This window comes from Aulonocara stuartgranti (genome assembly GCF_965226115.1).
Source record: "Aulonocara stuartgranti genome assembly, chromosome: 5".
Lineage (NCBI taxonomy): Eukaryota > Metazoa > Chordata > Actinopteri > Cichliformes > Cichlidae > Aulonocara > Aulonocara stuartgranti.
This window is the reverse complement of record NC_138943.1, coordinates 7,974,068-8,001,990: the sequence shown is the minus strand read 5'-3', so window position 1 is coordinate 8,001,990 and position 27,923 is coordinate 7,974,068. Positions and strand designations below refer to the sequence as shown.

Genomic DNA, 27,923 nt, shown 5'->3' with positions numbered 1-27,923 from the left:
GAGATAGAAAATTAAGGAGACAAGTATTCTCCTGTTTTGAAATATATACAATTAACTGATTATGTATTAATACACTCAGAAATGAACAATTATTACATGACTTGTAGCCTGAGGAAAAAAACACACTAGCATAGAGACATAAAAACAATGACAGAAAATCAGACGATCATGCAGTTTGATGAAAACGCAATGGATTTCCATGTGACACTAAAATCAGCTGTGTTTTTAACTGAGGCATTCATGGAGTCTGGTAAGCCAAACATGGATTGTTCAGACATACATTCAGCAGAAATTCATACACTTTGCAGTCAGTGCATCCTTTTTTTATACTCTGTTTTATTATAAAAATGACACAGAACACAAACACACATACACAATATAATTATGGTTCCTCTTTAAAACATGCCGCTATTTACATCATCTTGTAAATACATGCTGTAGCCTATTAACAAATTTTGCGGGATGCATATGTTAACAATTGTAAAGAAGTACTGTGGATGAACCTGTCAATGTGCCGCTGCTCACCATTAGATACTTCTGCTGGCGACGTGGATGCATACGAACGACTGCCTTAACATTTTCTTTTTTAAACAAACTGCCCCCTTATAAAAATGTCCTGAAAAATCTATGTTGACATTTAAAAGCACTAAATGTAGACACAAGTTTCTATGAGTTCATTTTTTCCAGTTTCTGAAATTCTGAGAAAATATTTTAATGTGTTGGCCTCCCAAGATCTGATTTTGGATTTTTTGATTTAAAGAAAGTAATTCACAAAACACCGATTCCCTGATTTTGTCTCACTTAGAATTCACTGATAACATCAATGTATCAACTCGGGTTGAGTGGATGAGTGGGCTGGAGTCAATCCCTGGAGATAATCCACAAGAGATGGGGTAAAACCCTGGACATGTGTCCAGTTCCATCAATTCATGGCCAGTTCAGAATCCAAAATTACCTACGTAAGCAGTGAAACTCAACATCAGAGAGGCTCTAGACAGTGTTTGAAGCCAGAAATTAGTTGTCATTAATAATGATTTCAGTTACAATGATTTGAATTATAAGAAAGTGATACTGACTCTTTTCCCTCCCGGTAAATTCGGAAGATTTTTCAGGTTCAGGTTGTCATCACGTATGATTAGAGAAAGTGTCATCCATTTTCTAAAGCTATTTTTTTGGGGTTTTTTAAGGTTCCTGCAATAAATGACAATTTTAATCCTACATATGTCTACATTTAACTCAAAGAAACCAATATGGGGACAGTCATGATTCTTCAGTTAAGAGGAGCTGCTACAGGAAAGAGATCAGGTCATTGGTAAATTCAGTGGAATTTAAATGTCAACATTTTAAATGTTCTATCCTCAGTCATTCCCTTATAATAATCAATTCTTTGTGTCCTTTTTTGCTTCCAAGCCACTAAACATTACACTAATAATTTGCCTACAAGTTTCAACATCACCATATTGCAGCACTTTGTCTCCAGGATCAAAAAGCTTGTGTCCCGACCGAGTGATTCAAACAAGACAAAATACTGCGAGGCATGATACATGCTCTATTCTGCAGCTCTATTTGGTTCAAGCAGATGGTCCAGGATGTGTGTATTGTATACGTTTGATGATACAGTTGCTATGTTTAGATTCTACACACCTCATTAATACAAATCAAAGCTACATCTTACATTTCAAATTCAATAATCTATAAAAACATTTCGTCTTTGACAGAAATCCTCATGTTGTTTCAGCAGAAACTACAGAAATATTGAAGTGAATTACAGTAGAACTACAACATCAGCCAATGACGTGGAATCGTTTTAATGAATGTCAAAACATAATAACCAAAATGGCACTGTCTTTTACTAAACAACAGAAATCAAAGAAGCATAGTCAGTACTGTTTTCAGCATCATTGGTAATCCTTTTTAGTGCCTTACTTCTACAATGGATAAGTAAGGTTTTACATCCAAGTGGTCAACATAGCCAGATTTCAAATGGCACATTCACAGTGTCCCTGACACATTTTGAACAATATTCAACCACTTTAAAATAAACAATAAAACCTGCACTACTTCTCAAAGTGTCATATTAGGAAGGCACCCTTGTATTCCTGTCTTACATTACACCTGTCTGAAGACACAGAAATATGGGTTGAAGCTAAATGCATAGATGGGCCTTCGTGGCAACACAAAACAAGCAACTTAAGTCAGACAACTGCATCATCCCTGCTATATGGTTCTGCTGCACTGTTTGCACCATCTCATATGTGAGCTGATAAAATCAAGAAAAATGTCATACATATTCCAGAATTGATTGTTGCATTCATTGATCTCAACCTGAATCATCTGCACTTGAATCTCTTCGCATTGATAGACTTAAGACAAACTTTATGCAGGAAATAACCCCAAATTAGAGTACTTTCTATTGCAAGTTAAAGCACAGTTATTAGCAAGACACAATACTGGGCGTGATGCACGCAGAGCAGTGGGGAGGTAAGTAAAGCATGCTCTATAAACTAAACTAAAGCCTTTTTTTTATATATATCCAGCATTGTCTTCACCAATAATTCCATTCAGTGTCAGCACCCTAAGAATGAGATTCTTCAAATGAAGGAAAGACTAAAAGTCGATCATTCATTAACCAGTCACCCGGTAACTCAACACCATTCTTCTCAGCATACATTAATGTGGGAAATGTGATGCTCAAAAAGAGTTTCAGATATTCTACAATGTCTTTTTTTTTATATATTTTTTTTGAGCAGGACTTTTGACAAATAGTCATGTGTGAAGTCATGAAATTCATGCAAAGTAGGGATGAAGATTGGATTTCTGAGTTAGTGCATTAGCTGGTTGGTGAGATGTGTTACTTCTTTGCATTCAAGGATGCCAGCTGGCCATCAATTTCCTCCTCTGGCTGCAATGGGTGCCACTGGGCAATGGGACGGCGTGGATTAGCCAGCATGTCAGACCAGTGCTTCAGACCTAAGCCAGTAGCCTTACTGCCCACGAAGATTTTTCCAATGGCATCATTCTTACCTATCTTGTCATAATCAAACACTGTGACTGCCACCAAGATTTTCTGAGAAGGCAGCAAGAGAAAATGTAATCAATTATCTGTTTTCTGGGCATTTCATCATTCAAACTGTAGTGGAGATTCATTCATGAGCTATTATAACATATCAGTGAAGTCCAAAAGGTGTTGTATGACTTGTACTGTACCTGCATCTGTTCCAGGGGGATTTCAAAGCTGAAGGATTCATTGTAATATGGGTTTAGGGTGTTCTTCTTCACTGTAGTCTTCTTTTTCTTCAGACGCTTACCACCCTGGAGCAGCTGGATCTTTACATAAGGATCTGGAAAAAACATGAATATGATGAACAAAAGAGAAAAACTTATTCTGTCAATGACACAACCTTTAGTGTTTCTTAATTTGTTTGTTTGTTTGTATTTTAAATGGTTTTTCTTTGAATTTTCTCTTCAAATTGAATTTTCTTGCATGTGCCAAAGGACAAGAGTATTATGTGTTTTTTTTTCTACCAGATAAACCGCAGGCGTCCATCTTCTTCAGATTCTTTGCCTCCAGGATGCAGACAGTGAGTTTTCCAGCAGTGGGGACATAACGAAGGGAGATGCAGATATCTCCAAGTTTCTCAGGCTGAGCAGTAAGAGACACAGAAATGACAAGCACACATACTCATCAGATGTCCATAAATTGCATTTTCTGTGATGGGTGGGTGCAAAACATAGCTTTTATTTATCAAGATTTATACTCTTAGACTGAAACTGAGGGGTTTTTGTTGCTGCAACAGTGACATTATTTGGAATAAAACCCCTCTATCTGGATTTATGATCGCTCTGAGCTTTTAGACTTTGAAAATCCACTTTGATGACTGGGGGCAGGGATAACCTCGAAAAAGACACTGGAAAAGACTAGAGATACTAGCAGGTTATGTATGTAATCAGTTGTGATAAATTTAAAAAAGTGAGATAGTTTCCTTAATTATTCAAGCAAACTATCTCAGCATCATTGTTCACAGGTGTAGAAATGCAAGGAGAGAAATTTGTTGCTCCACTGACATAAATAAAATTTTTGATTTCTATGTGTCTGAATGTTTGTGCACTGTTATGAAATTCCATCTTTTAAGAAATGCGAACTAATCAAGGAGCTAAATTATTTCTGAATATTAAAGATAGGATGATCAACCAGTGCCATAAACATCTTGCTGACTCCTCCAACCGAGTCGACATCAAGCCCCTCAGCCCTGCTGTAGTTTTCAAGTAAAATTAAATGCAAATAAATAAAGAGGGAGAATTTTTGGTGAACTACATTTAACTGTGTTTAAACCTGAATTGATACACAGTTAGTGCTCAAATAAGTATTCATGGAAGCAGCATGAAAGACTAACGAGAAACAAACTATAGTGGAACCATTTATCATAATGAAGGAACATGTAAGCTGGTGCAATGGTGCAGCTGAATGTGTTCTTAATTGATTTTTGGTCAACAATGGAGCATTGTGGCTCAGAAAAATAAGATATAATTGATCTCTGTCTAGACAGACAATACTTGATAGTAGCATCAATTCATAATTGGTTTGGGGCTTTTTCTTAGGGTTGACACCCAGAAAGTTTAGAATCTCAATGGTCTATTATTTAAAGAGCACAGAATGAATCAGTTCAATAAGCACCTCCTCTTGATCAGCACTCTCGAGATCCCGCCACTCCTCAATAGGCCGTCCAAGGTCAATGGTGTTCATGGGCAGCTTTACCTCTCCAATGACATCATGTTTAGAAAATCGGTCATAGTCATAAACAGACATCACCAAGGTCTTTCCACCAAGCTCCTCATAGGGTACCTGACCAAGAAACACAATGTCACTTATAGATTGTATTTATCTGTCTCACAGGATAAATAGGTTTATTTTTAATGTCATTAAACTTCACATAAACTGCCTCTGGAATTCTTGAAAAGGGCGAGTTAGTCCCACTGAAAAACCCCCTCATTAAATGATACAAATACTTGCTTACAAATTTATAGTGTTTAGCAGCTGCTATACAGAAAACAGTCAATAATCAAAACTAAATGGAAAAAACTAAGTGAACTAAAAATGTTAAATTATAAATTATCAGAGAAAATAATCTGAGAAACCAGACAAATAATACGCCCTAAAAGCACTAAATGAAATGCACGGTTATTTTCTCAAATGCAAACAACAAACATATTAGGAAAAATAAGTTATTACACCCCAATCCACAGAAATCTATGTGAAAATGAAGATGAGGACACCTCTACTACAAACTGCATAGGCATACATGAAATAAAAAAAAAAAAGCATCTTCTGTTTTAAAAAGAAAGAAAATATCTGGAATAAATTTTGATGGAGAAACAATAAATCTGACAGTGAAATTCTCATGGGAGGCCTTTGGAGATGGCAATAAAGGGCAGCCTGTACAATAAGATATTTTTCTGCTGCAGTTTTAACATTTTGCAGACTGGTATCGCCTGCAGCTTGACCCAGAGAGACTTGCAAAGTCCCAGCGGGGCTTATTAGCTAGGAGCATCTAAGAGCAGCATGTAGGCTGCATAGGCCAGTGGGTACACACACAGAGCCAGACAAACCTGACATACTGTCAGTTTCATACACAAAAAGCTGCGATAATGATTTGTGATATTTAAAAAAAAAAAAACAACTTGCTCAAATAAGATTTATGTTTCTTTTTTTTTACAGCTGCATGCAAGAACAAGACTCACCTTGAAAACAAATGTCTCATTGAAGACAGGGTTCAGTGTTTTTTTGTGCACTTTGGTGTCAAACTTCTTCTTCTTGTCAGGGAAGAGCAGGACTTTAACATAAGGGTCTGAGGTTCCACCTGAGTCCATGGACATGAGATCTGCAGCTTGAAGGATACCAATTGTCAGCTGTGTGGAGAAAATGAGGGTGTATGTAAGCAACAGGAGCAGTGAAAACAGAATTTTATCAGGCAAAAATGCAACTTTTCTTTGAGGGTCACTGCCTCAGACTGGTTATATAAGCCTCGCAATCCATCACCACAAGCGTCTCAGCTGACTGGAGACATACTGGATGTCAGAAGCTTTTCCTCAGTGTCATCCAATTGTCACAGTGTGGTAACTTCTAAAAAATGTATTACACTGTGTGCTAGAAAATACAGATTTTAGCTGTCTATATTTTACAGATACATTAAAAGTACAGCCATTTCACCCTCTACTGTGTTTCATATCTAGTGAATTATTGGCATTTTAATTGAGCACATGAAGGTTTGCTCATATGCTGTCGAGTAATCAGTTAAGCTGCTGGAAGTACCACGGTTAGATAAATGTCTTTTGATTTACCTGAAGCCACTATAACAAGTTACTCTTTTAAGGTTTAGCCTCTTTTGTCTTTTCAGCCCTAAAAATAACTGTGGTTTTACTGACAATGTTCATCTTCTGCATACTCCTGTTCAGGTTTTGTATAGTATGTAAATGTAACCTTGAGTAACATCAACTTAACTGTCCTGTTTTGCTGCTATTAAAATTGTGAAGTTTATATTTGGTGTTTGTTCACATTCAAAGCCTGAATTAGGGAACTCTCTATTCCTCAAAATGTCATGGAAAATTACTCTTTTTCTGGCTGCTGACAGTAATTTCTGATTTATGGAGTAATAAAAAAACAGCCCTTTGTAAAAACTTTAATACGTCAAAAGAATGAAAGAAGAATTCCGAGTCTCATTGATCTCACTCTTACCAATGTTCAGATATCTGTTCCAGAAAAGTTTTCAAAACTGGCAATGATGCCTAATTTGCATAATTGAATGTGAAATTTCAGAATACATTACAAAAAATAAATAAATAAAAATATTTGATTAATGTCTTGATGGATCCAGGTAAGGAAATCTCAGAAAGTTGATACCGCTCATGGGTAGCGGTGGGAGGAATGCGACTGAAGAAGTGACCTGGATGAGTGAAAAAATGTTTCTCCCACTAAAAACACTGTCCAGACGAACAGTTTCAGCTTTCTGGGAATTGGATTAATGTAAGTAACGAACTAGAGAAATCTTAAGGTATTATCTTTCAATTAAAATGTTTGCTTTAGTGTTTTGGCACCTTTAGAGTCCCTTATTAAGAGCTGGATTACTCAGCACAGAGGCATTATGTGGTATTATTGCTACTATGCATCTCCCAGGTAAAGAAAATGTTTCATTCATGACACCCATGAAAGAAAAAGCTTGTTTTTTCTTTGCACTTCGGGTTAAATAAACAAGAAAAAGCATTAATTTAATTACTATAACTTTACATTTTTTTATTATCTTTGCACAGAACCAAGCTACTACAGCGAGTTCCATACTGAAGATGACATGAATTGGGTTATCTAACTCTTTAATTTAAACATGTCTTTAAACACTAAAACGTTTCAAATGGGTAATTTAAATATAGCAGAAAACATGAAAAACTCCCTCCAAAATTGTTAATTATTTCTAGAGCTTTTTTTTTGTAGTTCACAAAATGTGATAACCACAGACCTTTGTATTCTCAAAGTCATAATCTATAGAGTATTGCAGCTTCCCCAGTTTCTCCTGCTCTTTCTCCTCTTCCTCTTTCTCTTCCTCTGTCAGTCCAGTCTCTCCCTCATCATCATCGTCATCCTGATGTGTCTGCAGTGTAAAGGTAACAAAACAAAAAGCTATGTTAAAGGTAAGAGTACAAAAAGTCAGGATACAGGGTTCCCCATAACAGCCAGCATGCCACAGACACTGGAGCTCCAGGAGTTTTTATGTGGGAGATACATGTTTTGGTTACTGCTTACCTGCACAGCACCTGATGATAAAAACCAGGAATTTATCATTTAAAAGGACATAGCTGCCTGTAATCGGTATCCCTACTTTTTTTTAAGAAACTGTAGAAATGATTGTCTCAGTGTTTGTGGATCAGTGGGCAAGTCCTTAAATCTGACATGCTTCAGCAGTACAGTGACAGCCAGAATCAGTGGAGGCATTGCATGCTAGTTCCACTAAGAAGGGTAGTAAATGCCACGTCCTAATAGTGAAACTGAAAATAAGAATAATTTCTTGTTGTTAAAGGCATTAGATCTTAACAAATGAGCGAGGAGATATAGGTTTGGATAGACCCCTAAGGAACTAGCTTACAACAGCAGGAACAAATGCATATTAATCAATAAAAAATATGACATAATATCCAGGGCAAGGGGATGTATCTTATTTTATAGGATTTATTTTTAAGACTTCAAATTTGTTAACCTGCATCTCTTTAAATTAATGTGGCAAAATAAATGTTTCTCCTTTCACCTCACCATTATTACAAAACTAAATCAGGATTAAAGGGCACAGCCAGCTATTTGAATTTTGTTAGAGCCTTACTGCTTCAATATGATTTTTCTTATTAAGTAACTTAGGTGATCTTGACTTTGTAATCTTTTCTTTGGGTCATCCAGTGTCGTCACATCCTACCTCCTCCTTGAGTATTACCATAAAACGAAGAGATTTGCAAATCTTTGGCTCACCATGCAGTTTTATCATCACCGTTTCCATGTCTCCCAAACAACCAGCCATGCCCTTTATCACATGCACAGATTAATAGTGTTAACAGTCTTGGATATCAGATTTTAATCCAATACTTTCCATATTGGTGTGATTTACAGTAACATTGTCCCGAGAACAATGTGTTAGATGGTTAGACTCTCCTCTCTGGGGTTTATGGAGCACATCATAGCTTTCCATTGTTACATTCTCAAGCTATCATACCAAAAAACTACAAAATAATGGGGAGGAAATTAAAAAAAGAAAGAAAGAAAAAATAGCAAAGGAAGCTACAACTTTCATTCCATGAAACCCCCCTCCGCCCTGGGGGCCAGAGAGCATCGACATGAGCTATCCACCTACCGTAGAGCAGGGGTCCACCACAGTCAAGAAACACGAGGCACACACAAGACACAAAGCGGAAAAGGAGGAGAGCAGAGAGAGGAAGAGATTCAACTCACAAGACACCAAACACACTTCAAAAAGAGAGGCAATCAACACCACCACCACCACAATCATGATGAGAAATGACACGCTTGTTTTAGGCTCAGGGCGATAATTTCACATTGTGGACACAAGCAGTTGATTGCTTTAATTAACTGTACAGGGGCAGTCTATGGTAATATAAGCTGTTTAGCCCATCAAATTAAGAATTTATCCTTAACTTTATAGCACTTTGATTCACAACTTCCTGATGTTTCTGCAGGCCTCATCCTTTCATCCATTACCTTTTAATATGATAAGCTTTGTTTTATAAGTTGACGAAACATTCTCTGCTCATTCTTTGCCACATTGCAATAAAGTGTGCCGTTTTTCACCATGGAGCACAATGGAGCACACGTTTAAACAACCACAACAACAACAACAACAACACAAATTGAGGGGAAGAGAGCTCTCCTTGTGTCCTCTACAGCCTGGGCTAAAAAAGCTGCTGGTAAAAGATCAGATTTAGTTAGCAACATTGTTAAAATCTGGGCAATAACTATCATAATAAATAATAACAACTTGAATAATAAATTATTGTTGACATAATCGACAAAATTTCACCAATGCATCTTGTAACCTTGACTCTTTAGCATGTAGGAAGCGCGAGGCATCATACCTCACCACCCTGCATGTTCTTCATGTTGAAGCCATCCTTTCCCTTCTTTCCTTTCTTGTTCTTCTTCTTCTTGCAGCAACATTTTTTGATTATGCAGAAACAGCAGGTGAGGATTAGCAATGCTGCCACTACAGCAATGGCAATCAAAGCCCACGGAGGCACTGTTGATTTCAAAATAAACGAGGAAAAGTTGAGTTTGAATGGAACTTTGGTGTTTGCCAAATGTTAATGTTTTGTAATGCTTGGAATGATGTAAAAAGCTCTGCAGCATTACTTACATGGGATTTTATCAATTTCATTCAAGAATTTGCTCTTGATCTCCTCAAACATGTCATTCTTGCTGATCTCTGTATTGTTCGAGCCAGAAGTTTCTGGTGCTGAGGTGGACATGGCAGCTGAGGTGGGAGCCATGGTCATGGTGGGGGCACTGGTGGGCTCGGCCGCTGTCATGGCCTGTGGCCGTCTGAACAAGTTGAACTTCATTGTCAAAGACTAGGCACAGCGTCCCTGAAACACAAAGAGATCGGATATGAAGCAACAAAAATTGCTTTAGTGGTATCATGGAAGATTTGTCAAAGAAAGTGAAAAATATTGAAAAACTATTGAAATATTGAAACTCATTATGACTCAGGAAGTCATAATGGAACATCAATCAAATTTAGCCATCTGCACCAACAACAGCGGCAAAAGACTGAAGTAACTTCTTAAGAGGGGTGGCAAATACATTAGGTTACCTATTCACTAGGGGTGCAACAATACACAAAATTCACGGTTCGGTTAGATCCTTTGGTGTCAGGGTTCGATATTTTTTCAATACAAAAAAATGTTCATGCCTTTTTAATTTGTCATTTATTAAAATTATAAATATATATTTAAGTCAAAAGTAGTTTTTAAATTTAATGGGGCTAAGGCACTAGTTCCCACCAATTGAGCATTGCATGGCACATCCGACATATTGTTTTACTTTTGTCCATGACACGCTTACCATCAGGGTCATGCTTCACATGAAAACCAAGATAGTTCCAAACGCCAGATCTGAATGAGGGTGGGAGAGGTTCAATTTCGGGTAGCATTGAGGCAGTTGCCATGTTGCAACGAGCTTAGCTTCTGTCTTGCTAGCTTGCGCTGCGCTCAGTGGATCTGCACTCGACAGTGCAGCCTAGGCGGGCGGAGTAGTCGAACACAGATCCACTGAGCGCTCAACACAGACAGCATCGTCAGAAGAAAAGTTGATAAAATAAATCAAAAATTTTGTATTGTTTGATACACATGCCTACCGAACCGAAAGCACTATATCCAACGGTTCAATATCAATACGAGTATCGTTGCACCCCTACTGGTTAGTAATCTAAAACTCCAGAAAGCTGCTAAATTGATTTTATTCTGACTTGCTTTCCATTATAATTTTTAATTTTATGTTTGAGTGATGATGACCTTGAGAGCTGCAACTCAACTCTGTGAAAGATGGGGAGTATGAAAACAATGCTTCATCTGGGACTCATCACACTCATCACACAAGTCACAGAAGTTGAAAGCCCTTGATGTTGCTGATGATATGAGAATTTAGTGTGTGTGTGAAACTGTGACCTGAGATGATTACACCTCCACCTTAAAACACAATGATCTTCCAGACCTAAAGGAGAGTCTAAAAAGTTATCCAAAATTAAAGGATACGTGAGTATCTGTACATGTACATGATGGCACAATTGTTAAATGATTTTCTAGAATAATCAATACATAAACAGCATCATTTTGTCAAGTAAGTATAAAGAGAGACATTAAAGATGAATAATTAGTTTATCTTAATGACTTGAACCCAATAACTGCTTGAACCAGAAGAAAACAGCTGCTAACTCAAATTTAGCAAATGTCAGTTGCTTGTCAAACCGCAGAGCATTGTTACTTAAAATATATATGATGAGTGAGCTTTAGAGGTCCTTAAGATAGACCTTATTATATGTGACAGAACCATATCTAAGCGTCTATTTTTCTGGAAAAATACCAGAAACACCTTCCCTGACATGACGAATCATGCTTCTCTGTCTGGCAACCCGATGGATGAGTCTGGGTTTGATGGTTGGCAGGAGAACGATACTTGTCCAACTGCATTGTGTCAAGTATAAAGTTTGGTGGAAAGGGAATTATGGATGAAGAACTTTACTGGCCTGCACAGAGCCTTGATCTCAACCCAATAACATACCACTGAGATGAATTAGAGTTCACATTTCGAGCCAAGCCTTCTTGTCCAATATCAGTGTCTGATCTCACAAATACACTTCTGGAATAATGGGCAAAAATTCCCACAAAAATCAGACTCGTAAAACTTGTGTAAAGCCTTCTCAGAAGAGTTTAAGCTGTTCTGGCTGCAAATGTTGGACCAGCATCACACAACCCTATGGATGAAGAATGTATGTCACTCAAGTTCAGTCATTTGAAGGTAAATGACTGAATAGTTTTGGTAATAGGGGTTTTCTTCTACCAACCAACTAATCTGTATTTATTTTTATTATTTATAACCGACGAATCAATGATCAGACCAATAAATAGTTGAAGGTTCCACCTTAAGAGTTCAAATGTTTTAAGATCAATCTTAAAATAGATTCTGAAATTTTATAGACTTAAGTTTAACAGGTTAGACATAGCTGGAGATCTAAGCTGCGACTTTAAATAGCATAAGAAGGCAGTCATCTAAATCAGTTTCACCTCCCAACATACTCTAATAAAATGAGTGTCTTCTCAGAAGGGCCCTCTTTTAACAGATGACAACTCCAATTTAACTCTCAGCCCCAAGTGAGCATTATGTTATGTATTCTCTGTTTGCTCTTTGCATGACTGCTGGTGGCAGCAACAACACTAACATTTACTGCTGAGCACAAATGTCAATGCTCTGGTCTAATTGAAGCTTGCTGTTTGTCAAAGTGCTGCAGATCGCTAGATGAATTTGAAAACACCTGCTTTAGTTTTAATTAACTATGAATAACTGTATTATAGTGCTGGGACAGGATTGTTTCCTACTGCATTTAGTCATTTATTTGATTACTATGTATGTCTCAGGAGCATAATGGTTTAAATTGTGTCAGTAAGACTACTTATTTACCACAGTGTGATATATTTCTAGGAGCTGCTGCTCTGACTGATATGTTTTTTTAAAACTAAATAATATGATTTTGATGCTGCCTTTACTCTTTCATGAGCCCCACAAACTCAGCATAGTGCTTAAGAATAACTGGCAGCTTGACATCCTTTTATTCGTTTTGTCACTCTGCTAATGTTTCCACATTTATTTGTTTTTCACTCCAGGGTAAAGAATTCAAAGAAATAAAGCAATTTAAGAGAAAAGGTCATGGAATTAAGATGTGTTCAAGCAACTAAGGAAAATGTAACATGATTTACATATTTTTTTAAATTGCTAAGCACATTAGGTATAATGTTTTATATCCATGCTATGGATGTAAGACAAGTATAGAATTAGTACTGGCAACTAAGTTTGCTAGCGTTACACCTTTTTTTCAGTTGATCTACTGTGATCTGCTCGAGTTTCTTACTATAAAAGATGTAATAACTAAAAAAAATTGTACTTTTTATTGTGTAAGCTTTAAAGTACGATACTATCAGCTTTTTATCAGCTGTTTGCTTGCTATTACACTGTTATTTTACAGTGTTTCTACTGTTATTATCATCAAACTTTTATTGTTGTAAAATGTACATACATGTCCTCCTCATATAACGTGAATCCAGTTTATTGTCTTTCTTGAACTATACGGTAGCTCCCCACAATTCTTTGCAACACCTGGTTAGAGAAATGCTTGCACAAAGAAGAGGTCTGGTCATCTGTAATTAATTGCTTCAGGAGTCTCAGCCATTGTGGCTCATTGCTAGCTGTTCTCAACTATGCAAATAGTAGATGCATATACAGAACTATCATAGTCTAAAAACACTAAATAAATGCACAGTAGCTAGATGTTAATGTTTTTTTCTATAGATATCACCATTTACAGTATTCAACTGTATCCACAAAAGTCCCTCCAGTCATACAGAGATTTGCTACAGCGAGCTTATGTGTCATTATCAAAGGAAGTGGTCCGCAGCTAAGGATATCAGTACCTCAAAGTAAAAGTGAACTGTCAGAATATGGCAAACATAATGATGATAAAACCCAATCTTAATTGATTTGCAGCCCACAGATCGATAAGTATTGCATTTCAACATGTGCACTTTAGCACAGACTTTCTATTGCTGTAAGGTAGACTGTGCACTGTTCACATACAGTGGTGGTCTATGTGCTGTGGGCAAGCACATCATTGTTGCTAAGCAATACTGATAACGTCTATAGCTGAAGTGACCAACCAATCAAATAACCAGTTGGCTCAAGGCCAGTGTCAAGTCACTGCCCAAGTGGTGGGCATGACATGATACGAATGCAGACTGCTGCCACTGAGCTGAAATGTATAATGGTTATGAATAAAGTTTTTGCTCCAGCAAAGGTTCTTCAAAAACATTTTATTCATCACCTGCCCGTATCTTTCATTTGTCTCTAAACCCATCCTCACCCCTAAAATGAAGCACATCTGAGACTGCAATGTTAAAAAAAAATCCTAACATTAAGTCAGATATGATTTTCTCCACTACCCGAACTTCCCTAAGTTAATTCTGTCTCCTCTGAGAAGAGCAGTGATGAGAGAAGCGACTGAATGGAAATAGAATACAATATGCCCATACCTTCCCCTCTTATTTTAGCCTACCTTCTACCTCTGTGCCATTAGCACTCAGTCCTTATCTCCCTAGGATTTCGGCAGCTCACCACTGGCCGATATCACTCAGTCACAAAAAACAGGCTCGGACACATCCTCATTCATAAGTAGGATCAGGTCCGGAGAATACAGTGCAACCAAAGCAGTTTGATATGGTTTACCCAGTTTAAAATGCAGAGAAGATTCCTCTAAGATAACTGTGGTCCAGTTGTGCATCTTAACTCATTTTTAATCTACAAAGATCTTCAAGACAAAACTCACCAGTCAAATGTGGTATTCCCCTCGTGGGGTGGCCCATCCAATCAATAAGTGTTTGGGTTACAGTTCCTCAGAGCTGTGGTAACATAGTCTGATCTCTCCCATAAGCAGAGACTGCAGTCTCCTCTCACTTCTCTCCACTGCAGCACTACACCCCTCCTCCTCCCCCTCCTCTTCCTCCTCCTCCTCTGTCCAATGCACACCATCGCCCCCATTTTCCACCCTCCCATCACATATTTCCCTACACCCTCTCTGTCTCTCTGTTCAATGTACTTATGTACGCAACCTCTTTACCTCTTTCTCTCCATCTTTCTCATTCCCCCAGCCTCATTTGTGATGCTGCTCACACAGCTGATTGCAGCATGCCACTCTACGGTCTAGTATTGGAGGGCAGTTGTAAAAGATCACAGACTCTAGGGTGAGGTTCATGTTAATAAAGCCACAGCCTGCACAAGTCAGGAATAAAAAGCAAAAGTATGCACTAGGACAGCTGAAAAAGTCTTAAGGCGGTGCAGTTTTTTGTTTGCTTGTTGTTGTTTTTTAAATCAGATCTACTCCATGGAATTAAGTGGTTGCTAACAACTGATCTCAGAAGTATGATTTAACCCTCTGAATAGACCATCTCTGTTAAGTCATTCAGAGTGAACAATTGAAACAAAGAGTGATTACTCCTATTTGTCCGGTGTTCACTGATCCCTCAGGAGACTTGTCAGTGATGATTAGAAGTGAGGAGATAACAAAAGCATCTTCTCGAGTTGCAATACAAACAAAACGTATCCCACTGTATTGAGCTAAAACTATTACATAATGAAACGTGCTGTTTGAGCCAGAGACCTACGCAGATGCAGAACTAAACATATGAGGTTTAAAAATTAAACTTTAGGTGCCTGTAGCCGACCTTGCGTGATAAATGTGTTTCAAATGTTCAACATCCCTAAAGCAGTTATGTTTGTACATGTTTGAACTCTTTGCAATGCTGGCATTTAACCTTTTTTTTTCTTGCTTTTTCCTGAAAACCTTTTTCTTTCAGTGCTCTCCTTGGGGAAATGCCTTTCTAAATGCTTAAGTTCAGCTGTCATCTGTTAGATGCCTGGCTTGATGTGGCTATTCTTGCAGTATGTCAGGTTGCAGTGCATTTAGCTGCTTCTACCAGAGGAGGGCAGGAATCTCATATAAAACTGCTGCATCACAGAGCATATTCTTTTTTTCTTTTTGAGAACTGCAAAGTTATGCCCAGAGACATTTGTCTTCTCTGCTTTGCAGGGTCAGTTTTGATCTGCTAAATGCATTTAGCTATGGAAAAAAATGACACAGTGTTCCTCTTTTTAGATAGAATATTAAACTGTGGATAAGTCACCACAGTATTATGCTTGAATAGGCCTTAATGTTTTCTCCTGCTTTTTTTTGTGATTTTCTCGTAATATCAAAAGACTTATCCTTCAAAAGACTATTTTAACATTTTCGCTCTAGGAGTGAATTAAAAAATGCTGCATTCATCTTAAAAGCTTAATGCTTTAATTAGAAGTTAATGAATTGGTAGAGTGAAATGGCTGTGCAGTGGGGCCATGGGAGCAGAAATGATCTGGCTTTGAAGAAAATAAGCAGCTAGGGGAAAGTTAGGTGGGTTATATGGCCAATTCATGGATTTGTGTAAGATATTTTAAGATATAGGGCATTTAAGTTACTACTGCTTAAGTAGTGATGTCTGCACTTTTTAAGGTTTTTAAGTTAAGCCATTGTAATAAAGGAGATTGTAAATGAACAGACTGTTAGATGTTATACAATCTATTTTTTCTTCACGATAAAGTATATCTTATGTTATTATCTCATCTTTAATTATTTATTTAAGACACTCTTTTGCCTTGCCCTAGATTGCATGGGGCTCCTTCATGAAACTGATATGCCTGTTGTCCTTCTTTTTTTTTTCTTACTTGATTCCTGGTTGTTCCCTGGAGTGACCCGATATGGCCTGACACCTCGTGGCAGAGCAATTTAACGAAACCAGGAAAAATATGAGTAAGCTGTAAAAACCTCTTCTGAGAAGTCAGTGACTGTTTTGCTTTTTTATTCTTATGAAATGTATTTTTAATAAATTATTTATTTTTGATATCAGCAGCATATTAGCATTAGAGCTCCCATAGATATGAAGAAATAGAAATCGCAAGATGGCCGCAAAATAACCAAAACAAACAATGAAACAAAAACAAAATGCTCAATCAATAAGATAATACCAGTCAGATTAAAAGATCGTGGATGGATTTTTTTTAAAGCTATATGTTAAAATAGGTGTTAAAGATTTATTAAAATTGTTACAGTATATTTTTCAGTTAGTGTGAGATTGTTGCAAAATTCTCATTCTGCCCTTAACCCCTCTCCAAAAAACTGTGCTTTTACAGTATGGTTTACTGAAATTCCCACTGCATTGTGGGATACTCAGCTTCTCCCTGGTTCTTGCATTCTTTTATGAGCACCTGTGAATGAATAAACTTTTCCCTCCCTCTCCATCCCTGCTCTCTAGTGGATGAGTCAGGCCTGAGCACTGTGCAACATTAGGAGGTCAATAAGAGCAACACAGCTACTATCAAAGCCTCACATAGTAAACATATGCAGAGGGCAGCTGCTGACAACGTGTTCCCCGTGCTGAGTTGTGCTGGGACATTTTTGTTGAGATGACTTATCGCCTCTGAGGCAGCAGAGACGATGTGGAAAAAACTGCACCTCTCCAGCTCCTGCAGGGAGTGCTGCAATGCAGGGGTGTAATGGAGAAATACGAAGCTAGAAGGCAGATTGTCCAATAGTCAGCTAGCAACTCTCTTCCTCCACTTCCTGCCTTGTTTCTTGTTTCCTAATTTCTTTCATCTTTTATGCCTGTCGTCGTAGCATTTTTCCTTCTAGCCATGTCTCTGTGTACCACTCATACACACTTGCATACGCTGTATCCTGCTCCCTCTCTCTCTATCACTCACACACACACACACACACACACACACACACACACACACACACACACACACACACACACACTCATCATCTTCTGGCCAGTCATTACTGCAGCACAGGCAACAATAAACAGAAAAGACCATATGCTTGTAGTTGGCTCTGTATATCACTTGCAGTGTTTGGGTGTCTCAGAAGTAGCAGTTGGTCAGCATGGGGACAGTGTGTGTGTGTGTGTGTGTGTGTGCGTGCGTGCGTGCGTGCGTGCGTGCGTGTGCGTGTGTGTGTGTGTGTGTGTGCGTGTGTATGCGTGTGTATGTGTATGCGTGTGTATGTGTGTATGTGTACACTTTACACCGAGTAGCTGGAATGATGTCATTCATCTAAGTGAAAGATGGGCAAGCCTTGACAACTCCATCAATGTCAACATGACAACATGTCAGCAAGTGAAAAAAGATGATGAAAACTGGGGCACTTTTATGAATTTGTTACAAAAAGTCACTTTATTAATAAAACAAAAGGGCTGCTGGGCAAAGTCTTAAAGCCAAATAATAAAGCAGGCCAGAAGCTAGACTTGAAACGGGAATGTTGCTATTAGGGTATGCACCATATATTTAGACTGTCAACACGACAGTCTAAATATGGGCGATCGTGGCTCAAGAGTTGGGAGTTCGCCTTGTAATCGGAAGGTTGCTGGTTCGAGCCCCGGCTTGGACAGTCTCGGTCGTTGTGTCCTTGGGCAAGACACTTCACCCGTTGCCTACTGGTGGTGGTCAGAGGGCCCAGTGGCGCCAGTGTCCGGCAGCCTCGCCTCTGTCAGTGCGCCCCAGGGTGGCTGTGGCTACAATGTAGCTGCCATCACCAGTGTGTGAATGGGTGGATGACTGGATATGTAAAGCGCTTTGGGGTCCTTAGGGACTAGTAAAGCGCTATATAAATACAGGCCATTTACACAGCCGTCACAACTCGTACAGACGCTGTTTATGACAGACATTTTGACTTTGACATATAGCATGAGAACAAGACTAGGTCTAACAATAACTCATTTACATTTTAAGATCCCCTTGAGTCATTCATGCTGATTTTTCCTCTGCTTCACATATATGCAGCAGGTCCAGCTAACACCATGTTCTAACAAGAATAATAAAAGTTTGAGATACACACACAGAGAGATGTGGAAAACCTGACTATAATGTGATAAAGATTAAGCCCTGTTTGTCCATGCCAATGCAGAAGTGAGAATAGATTAGGAAGTGTAAGAGAAAATGAGTGGACTGTGAGTCTCTAGACTTTACTTACTGATTTTCTTACATATGGCAATGCAGGTCATGATAATCAAGCAAAGATGGCACAGAGTATATCAGTGTGTATTCCATCACTCCAGTGAAATCACTTGAGCTGATTTTACAAACTTTGCAGACAGAGAGAACAAATAGAAGACCATCTGCAAAATACTTTAACATGTTTTCCCCTTTTTGGCTTGAACGTTCAAGTCATAGTATTTATTTGCAGTCAATAGATTGCAAACACAATTTGCTGGAAAGCAGCCATCATAAACATTATAAATTACACCTGTGCTTCATATACTTATTTGACATTTGTGGAGGATCTAAGTACTTGGCATTTTCTAGCAGTACGATAAAATGTGGCCCAAACAAAGGCAGATCCACACGTTTCTTGTGGATTTGGGGACACTGACAATGGAGGACTGGAAACAACACAAAGACTGTACCAATTTCTAGAATGGCTGTGTTTTGTTTTTATCTATGTACAAAGTTATCAGAACAGCACATTTTCACAGCAGGCATTTTCAGTTCTCATAACTATTAAGATTAATAATAACCACTTTCTTCAAATGTTCAAACTGTATTAGTGAAATTTTCATGATAAAGTGAGTGTACACTTTAACAGGACACAGAAACTGATATAGCTGAGAAAAATTCAGCCATGACTCATTTTATTATTTTTATTTTATTTTATTATGATTTCTTTTCTATTGGGGCTTTTAAAAATGTCTTGGGAGTCTTTCTGGTCACCCACTGGACAACAACTTTTTCAGCAGTGATTAATAAATGTCCACTTGTTTATTTTTGCTCTAATGAAAGAAATGTCGGCACAGTAAATTCAGCATGGGAGCAATTAAAACAAACAATATTGGATATGTGTGGTATAAAGGTGCTGAATGAGAGGACAGCTAATTGATCTCTGGGAAAAATGTGTGTGTCCTTTGACTTCTTCCCAAAGTGCACGGCAATATGTCTGTGAAGGTTCTCAGTCATCCAGGTCATCGTAGTCTAAGGAGCTTGGAAAAAGAAAAGCGTCTGGACTTCTTTGAGTTTAAAGTTTAACCTCCTAGGACCTGGCGTCCACATATGTGGACATCACATTTTTGGGATGTCTGGACCAAAACACTTATTTTTTCCTCTACAAGGGCCTGATATACGCTTACAAGGGCATTATACTGCCACTGTTCTATCAAAATTTAAAATGAATGTCCTCATATGTGGATCTAATTTTTCTCAGAAACAAAAATTCGGTAAAAAAAATAAATAAATCTGGCAATTCTTTGTTTTTAAATTCATCAGGTCGCAATCAACCAAAATAGCAAAGAAAAATTAAAAATGCATACCATGAAAGAGTCTTAGGAGGTTAAAGAAGTCCAGACGCTTTTCTTTTTCTACGCTCCTTAGACTACAATGACCTGGATGACTGAAAACCTTCACAGACATACGTGTCCTTTGAATGATTAAACAGCAACAGCCAAACAAAATCAAACTTCAAGTTTGGCTGTCCAGAATAAATAGAAAGCACATTTTATGATGCAGTATATTACCATCCACTTACAAGTGGAAAATAATTCTATTCACATGGGCAAAGCTAACAGAAGCTATTAACCACAAAGCATCTTTCCACTAAATTTCCCCTGTGTGCATCCATGTATATTAGCTTACAGGCAAACTACTGCAACTATCACGCCCACAGACTATTTCTCTGTGATGGGAAGTTATTGGGGGATACAAGAAAAATGATAGACAAAAAAATGATTGCAGATCTTCAGTTGGGGGGGGGGGGGGGGCAATTTGTAAAGCCTTGTTATGGAAGTTTGTCTATTAAACATTTAAGTAATATACTTCTTTTTTTTTTAAGTTCTTTTGAGTTCCTTTCTTTTGTTTTGATGGTGTCGACTGTGAGTAGATAATGCATTATGATTGAAATTCTGACTGATAATACTTTTACAGACACTAATATGGTTAAGGTCAGTAAAGGTGTCAATAAACCCACTATCTCCATTTTTTTCATAGAAAAATAAAGACATGTTTTACCTTAACTTTAAGCATATATTGAACTCTAAATATGAATAAAATAAAATAAAATAAAAAAAACAACTCTGTGACAATATAAAAGGGGTCACTGAAAAGCCTTTTCACATTTCACAGACTTTGAAAATTATCACCAGAGTCTGCAGCATTTCTTTTCTTAACTTTCTGCAACTTTTTCTCTTCTTTCACCACTTTTACAGCATTGTTACAGCTGCAACAGGAAGCTGTTTTCAGTCCAAAAGTAAGAATATAAATAAATAATGGAAAACTGGTGGTGACAAATGCTACGTGGCAAATGATAAAGAATTCCCCAGTAAAGATCCAAATTAAATGATCTAAATTTAACATCTCTCCATTATACCCAGTGGGGGACAATAAATAGAAGACTTAAAGTACAGAGTATTGCTGTATCTACAATTAATGTCCTAGTTATAATGAAATGTAATCATTTGTAAGTTTAAGCCATTTAAAGAAAATATAGATTATTTTCTTTAAAGAAGTTAGAAAACAAGGAAGCTACATGATACAGATTGCAGAGTAGAGTTTAATGGGTTTCAGGAGCATATTTCAACTCAGTTGATAGGTTTATGTAGAAGTTAGTTTTTATATATCAGATAAGTCAGGTGGATAGTATTTCTACTGTTATAGTTATTTTTGTCTTTGATGATATTCTGGAGATTTTATAAAGCTCATAGCAGCAAGTTTTGCACTCAGTTGCTTGTTTGTATGTTTTTTCATTCAAAAAATAGTCTCACACCTAAAAGTGACAACATCCCAACACTCTTCTTTGTGCAAGCCAATATAAAACTGGTATTAATCAAGTATAGTACAAATATTGACAACGTGGTCATAATCTGTAGCCTTGCTGGCCATATTCTCTGGTCTGTGTTTTAGATCCTTTTCAACACATCTGTCTTTATCTGCTTTTTTTGGGAATTTTAAGTCAGGTACAGCTAACAACATAGTACCAGATCACAGCTGAGCCGCCCTCCAGCTGGTCCAGTGTGAAACCAACCATAGAGGGCCTGCGTGTAATCTTGTGGAGAAATTAAAATCATAGTTGAATGTTTTCTGTTGGTGTGGTCGCCCTTATGTAACTTTTCATTGTGTTAAAGAAAACAATGAAGGAGACTGTTACAGAAAAAGTTTGTATTAGCATCTACATTGTAAACATTTTCTAAACTCAACTGGGTCATTTTGGTGTCTTTAACTGGAACAAATATTGAGTGGAAACAGAAAGTCAAAAATAAAAGTCCATGGACATGGTTGAATATAAGACAGGACTCGTGTGTTTTAGATGGAAGTCCGGCCCATCTAAGACTGGATCTGTAAGTTCTCATTGCTTAAGTGCCATGAATGCACAAAGATTCAGTGTGTACATAAGGAAAACTGAGACCATCATCACAACTAACAAGCACACAATCTCTAGCTCCAATTGTTTACAATTTAAGATTGTTTAAGCTGGATCAAATGCTGCACTTTACGCTAGTACATATAGGCTGTGAATAGAAGGGAGGAGGGGCACGCCATTTAGAGACTAAGAAGGAAGAAAAAAGAGAGACAATACACCACACCACCACCAGTGAAGGATGAGTTGTCCAAATGCATAGATCTGGGACAACAAGACAAATCAGTGCTGAGTAAAGAGAAGCCAGGAGGAGCACTAGTTCAGTAAGCAACTAATTATATGATCCATCTGACTTCTCTACATTTCCTCTAGCCTCAAAACCATTTTACATCAGATTTCATTGTAGACTCTCGCTAATTAAATAAAGAGCAATAATTTCCCCACTTATTCTTCCTCAAAAACATACATAACAGAGCTTCCATTTTTGCAGGACGATATTTACAGGATATATAAGTCTGCTAAAATCTAAAAGATCTGAATATCTTTAAAGACCATCATATATCAATCTTAACATCCCCCATTTTCTGCTCCACCAAATTTCCAGATCTGTCAAGGGTTTGATGCTGAGAGAGGATAAGACAAACTAGCATCATTAAAAAAAATTCTCATCAGCAAATCCTCACAAACAGGTCTGCACTCTGCCTCAATATGTGGAAAGACATGAGGATCATTTTTATTGTTCTGTTTTTTTTCGCATGATCAGATATTTGGTGTAATAGATGTATTAGAGGTAATGCTCCAGCAATGCTCCAGACTTTTGCATCTGGCCAGTGTAAGACTGAATGACCAGCAGACCATAGTAAATGCAGTAAAAATAATAAATATCTTGTTTGACAAAAGGATGCCCTGCTGTGAGCTACTTTTTTGCATTCCTTGCAGTATTCCACATTGTTACTGCATCGATTGGCTTAGCTTGATTTGAGCGCCTAAACTGACCACAAGAAGCTGATGTATTCTTGACTGTGTTGCGGACTGAAAGCAGTTCAAGCAAAAGAAGTCAGATTCAGTATTGGCGCTGTGTATTGACACACAGAACAGATCCTTACAGACCAGTCATTCGCCTATTATCCCTGAGCAGTTATCTGTTAAACTGATGGAATTCAACTGGAAATATACTGCAGCACCAGCAAAGACACTAATTCAGCAGCTTTCACAGCAAAACTACAGCAACAACATTCCTCTCATTCCTCTTAAATGCTGTGAAAATGCTGCCTATCAACGTGAAAAAAATCATCAAATGTCATGCTGTGACATGGCACTCTTTATATTCACTGTACCAGTAAATGGTCCATGTGCACACACACACACAAACGTTGCTATCTGTAAATGAAAAACATCATTCTGAGTGTGCTTCATGTACACTGATGCACCTGACAGGCTGTGAATGAGGATATAGGTTGACAGGAGGGGGATTATAGACTGCAGAACAGCCTCCCATTTCATGAACCATCAAGCAGCAGAAGTGCCCCAGGCATGCAAACCTGGAAATGTAATGTGGAAACTCAGAGTATCAGGAGCTGACTACAAACAACTGTCTATAATCAGGAATACAACATTAGTGATATTCTGGTTTAGGTAATTTCACTTTTACTCAGTCATTAGGTTGCTATGGCATGCAGCAAAATATGGTTTGTTTGGTTTATTTGGTTATAGACCAGTAGGGTCATTCGAATAAAAAAAAAATTAATTAAAAAACGTGCAAATTTAAAACCATATTATTTTAATATTTTAATATATTTAATTAAGGATATTTTAATTCCCCTACAACCTCCCACTGTATGATAATTGTAATTCCATGTGGAGTTGCGTCTTTTAAAGAGTCCTCTGAATTAAGAGATAAGGCAGAAATATAGAAGCATGTTTTAAGATCCCACAACCTTTCTCTAATGGAGCTCCATTTAGGATACAGCAAAATTAAGATCATGTTAAACTATTCTAATAAAAAAAAAAAATTTCTGTTCCAGTTATATTCAGACAGGCAATTTTTTTTTTTAATGCTGCAGCTTTTTAATTTTTTTTTCTTTCATGTTCTTTATTATTAGCATAATAAAAACATTTAAAAATGAATAAAGCATGAAGCAATTTTTAAAACCATTTACCAACCTATAGAAAATTTCTATTTTGTTTGGACAATTAATGCTACTCCTTAACTAAGTTTCCATTGGTGCAGACCTGCTCTTGGAGTGCTTCATATCACACTTTAATTTGAGGCTATTTGGCCTGAAAAGCACTTAATGTGGTGGAGGAAGAGTGTGTACGGGTAAGAGTGGAAATGGGCCAATAAAACTATGTTAACAGCAGCTGGGAACTTAATGCTAACATCAGCATACTGACATGAAAAAGTCATGGCATTACTTTTAGCTATCATATATTTATTTATTGCAAATCGCTTAGTCTACGAACTGCAAAGACAAAATTTATCAGAAATGTTCATAATTACATGGTTAGCATCCCATTTGCTATCAGCATTAAAATGTGAGACAAGGCCTCAAAGGAAACCATCAGTAGGATAGTTGCGTTCTAATATTTGGTGGATTTGTAGTAATTAGTCACAAAGTAAATTTTGGACAGTGTAGATCTTTTCCTCATGATGGTGCCAACTTGAATGCCATAGTAATCCAATAACTGAGGACAAACATTTCATACTAATCTGCAAAGTTGGAGCCCATGTGATACTCTGGGAAAAATTAAAACAATAACCAACATTGTTGTGATACATGTTATTGGGAACAACAAATGCCAGTGGGCTACCTCATTTTGTGTGAAATTATGATAAATTCTGTAAGACTGATTTGATATTCAAACAAAAAAAAGATCAAAACACTGTCACTAGGAAATCACACTGAACACTTAATAGATAATAGATACATTACGTCCGTCAAATTACAACTGGACACCCCCCCCCCCCCCCCCCAAGTCCACAACACACCAAGTCCTTGTGTGTCCTCTTTGTATGCAGCTTCTTTGCTACTGCAGCAACAAAAACTGTGCAGTGCAAAACAATACACACTGATGTTATCCTCTTCTTCTCATAGTCCAAAGATTCTTTAGACATTTTAGAAATGACTCAACTGATGTAGTTGAACCATTTTTTTAATGTGTCGTACAACTTTGGAGTCTTGTTGTTAATCTCAAAATCTGTCACTCTTTTTTGATTAGTCACCATAGCAACTTGATCTGGACCATCTTAAAAGTCCTACAGATGAGATGTATAAAATATATGAGAAAGCAAACAAATCAATATTTAGTCATTTGTGTTTATTTAAAAGAAGAAGAAGAAGAACTCTAGACTCTGTTAGGCCACAGTACTGATATATATGCATCCATGATATATGAAGATAGAGCTTCTAACTGGCATAGCTGATATTTGATAACTGGTAAATGAAATCATTGACCATCTTCCAGTTTTTATAGTTTATGATAAGAACTGTACAATTAATAAACTGAACAGAAAAAATAACAATGCAGGTGTGTAAGAGATAAATGTCTAAATGCTTTTAAAACAATGGAATGACAGAGCTGGGTGGAAATAAGATGAGAATAGAAAAAAAATGACATGTGATGTCAGTGGTGCATATAAATGTAATGTCCATGGATAACAAAGGGTCTACAAAATACATCTTAAAAGCATCATGCAATTTGAATAAAACTAAAATAATGTTATTATGATCATGAAAGCAGAAATATGCATGTGCAGATTTAAATCAATGGAGTTGATATTGAAAGAGTAAATTAAAAACAGACTTGGGATAATAAAAGTTACAAGATTTCGTTTTCCAGGTTTATTCAGATTTTGCAATCAGCATTGATGTGTGGCTGTAAAGTCATAAAGTTGCCAAAACTATATGTGATTATATTTTTATTTTACATGGTGTATAAATTCTGTGTAATCCGAAATATATTTAGTGTTGTTATTGAGGTTTCATTAAGGAAACTGGATAAAAAGTAATGCATATTTTATTGAGAATGCTTAGGATTAAACAAGAGTACATGTCTTCCACTGCTTTTAAGATATGTACAGTTAATCAGCAAATGTTAATGTGATATTTTGCTTGATTTTGTTTCATGCAGCTTTCGGTATACTGTTTACATGTTTTTAAAAAAATCACCAAACAAAAAACAAGATGTTACTCTATTGCAGCACAAAATGCGCCATATGTATGCAGCTGCTAACATATTGCACCTGCACATGCACTGATTCATCTCTGCTAATGCATAAAGAAAATCCTCATTTGGCACACACTCTGAGGAGTGTTCCTGTCATGTACTCATAATATCCCTGGGGAGTAAAGAGACTACAGCATCACCTGACCTGTTCACACCTTTGCATCATAATCAGCCCAGGAACAAACGATGCAAAAGAGAGTATTCCCCCTCTTCTGCAGCAAAACGTGAGTCACTTTTAATTGATTAGAAACTAAAAAAGAAAACAGAAAAAACAGATATTGGAGATGAGATATGGGGCTTAACATATAGAATGTGCCTCCCAACTCAGTATCCATCAGAGGCTGTAATGCAGAGAGCTTTACCTTCAATCACCTTCAGCCAAGCAAATCTAATCTTTTTTAAAGAAAAGGCTGCAATGGAGTACTTAAATTCACCAATCTAAGTACTAATAAGATCACTCAGATTCATTTGAAACACTGAGTTCTGCAGACTCTATGTGGGCCCTTCACTCTTGCTGGCTCAGCAAATTTGACTTTGCACACACTCCCAGTGTATTTTTACTGTATAACATTAAACTGAGTACCATCATCCCTATAGAGCATCCGCACACTAAAGCAAACCAATAAAATAACAGAAACAAAAACAAAACAGTGAGAAAATGAAAAAAATGAAACAAATGAAAATCTGTTACATATAACAATTTAATGTTTGTGCACTAAAAATCTATCGTCGCTCACTGTTAATCAGTTTATAATCATCTTTGTCATAATCAGCCAATGAAAGTCAATTAATATTTGTTTAACAGTGAAATAAAATTCAGTTCTCAAGTTCTATCTCACTCATACGTGCTTTGTTTATTATGTAACATTATACTGCAGCGCTACATGATGCTACGCACCAGTCATTAAGGGACTTACTGGCATGCTTTAAAAGTTCCACTATAGCAGATTCTCTAATACGAGACCCTGCATTAAAAGGAGAAGTGCTAAGACTGTCTGCTCTAATTACCCCTGAGCCATTTATTCTCTCTTTTTCTCTGTGCAGGGCTTTTTTTCTACATTCATCCAGGATGTGTGTAATGAGGCTAGGTGCCTCTGTGACAACTTGCCACACAGCAAAAGAACCATTAACAGAATGCTTGGACATAGAGGGAAAATGCAGCTTACCTTGCAGAGAGATGTCTCCTAACCAAGGAGAGCGGAAAACAGGGTCAGATATGTTCTTAAAGAGATGAGAGAAGTCTTAATAGTCTGCCCTTTGACTCATCCCACCCTTGAAATACATTGCAAAAAAAGAAAAAAAAAGTAGTAGCAGGTCCCAGTGTCACCTGGGGGAGGTTTCTGTCCTAGAAGACACACATAAACGAGACTCAGTTTGTTGCTAATGCGTGCTCAGATCAGGCAGGGAGGAGAGGATACACTCATTAACATTGTTCTAACACAGTGAAATAAGCACAAG

At 37.3% G+C, this 27,923-nt stretch overlaps 1 protein-coding gene across 3 annotated transcripts; it reads right to left on the bottom strand.

Annotated features, from left to right (window-relative positions):
• Window positions 1-154: 154 nt before the first annotated feature.
• syt2b (synaptotagmin IIb) lies at window positions 155-27,763 on the bottom strand. Of its 3 annotated transcripts, none has more exons than XM_082532813.1 (9): window positions 27,632-27,763; window positions 9,903-10,131; window positions 9,625-9,785; window positions 7,509-7,640; window positions 5,740-5,907; window positions 4,676-4,843; window positions 3,526-3,643; window positions 3,208-3,341; window positions 155-3,067 (listed from the first exon to the last, which is right to left on the bottom strand). In XM_082532813.1, the coding sequence occupies exons 2-9, from the start codon at window positions 10,105-10,107 to the stop codon at window positions 2,852-2,854; spliced, it is 1,302 nt and encodes a 433-aa protein (XP_082388939.1). In that variant the 5' UTR covers window positions 10,108-10,131; window positions 27,632-27,763; the 3' UTR covers window positions 155-2,851. The 3 variants fall into 3 exon arrangements, with proteins under 3 accessions (XP_082388939.1, XP_082388938.1, XP_082388940.1); XM_082532812.1 differs by lacking the exon at window positions 27,632-27,763 and adding an exon at window positions 14,637-14,730; XM_082532814.1 differs by lacking the exon at window positions 27,632-27,763 and adding an exon at window positions 14,637-14,730 and having other exon boundaries at window positions 7,509-7,631.
• Window positions 27,764-27,923: the final 160 nt, after the last annotated feature.

Bases quoted from the DNA above. Each gene is read 5' to 3' on its own strand.
- syt2b (XM_082532813.1), bottom strand. From the start codon at position 10,107: ATGAAGTTCAACTTGTTCAGACGGCCACAGGCCATGACAGCGGCCGAG. The intron at 7,641-9,624 runs GTATGATGCCTC...TTTACACTGCAG, and splicing joins AGAACATGCAGGGTGGTGAG to ACACATCAGGATGACGATGA. The intron at 3,342-3,525 runs GTAGAAAAAAAA...TGTTTTTTCCAG, and splicing joins GGACGCCTGCGGTTTATCTG to ATCCTTATGTAAAGATCCAG.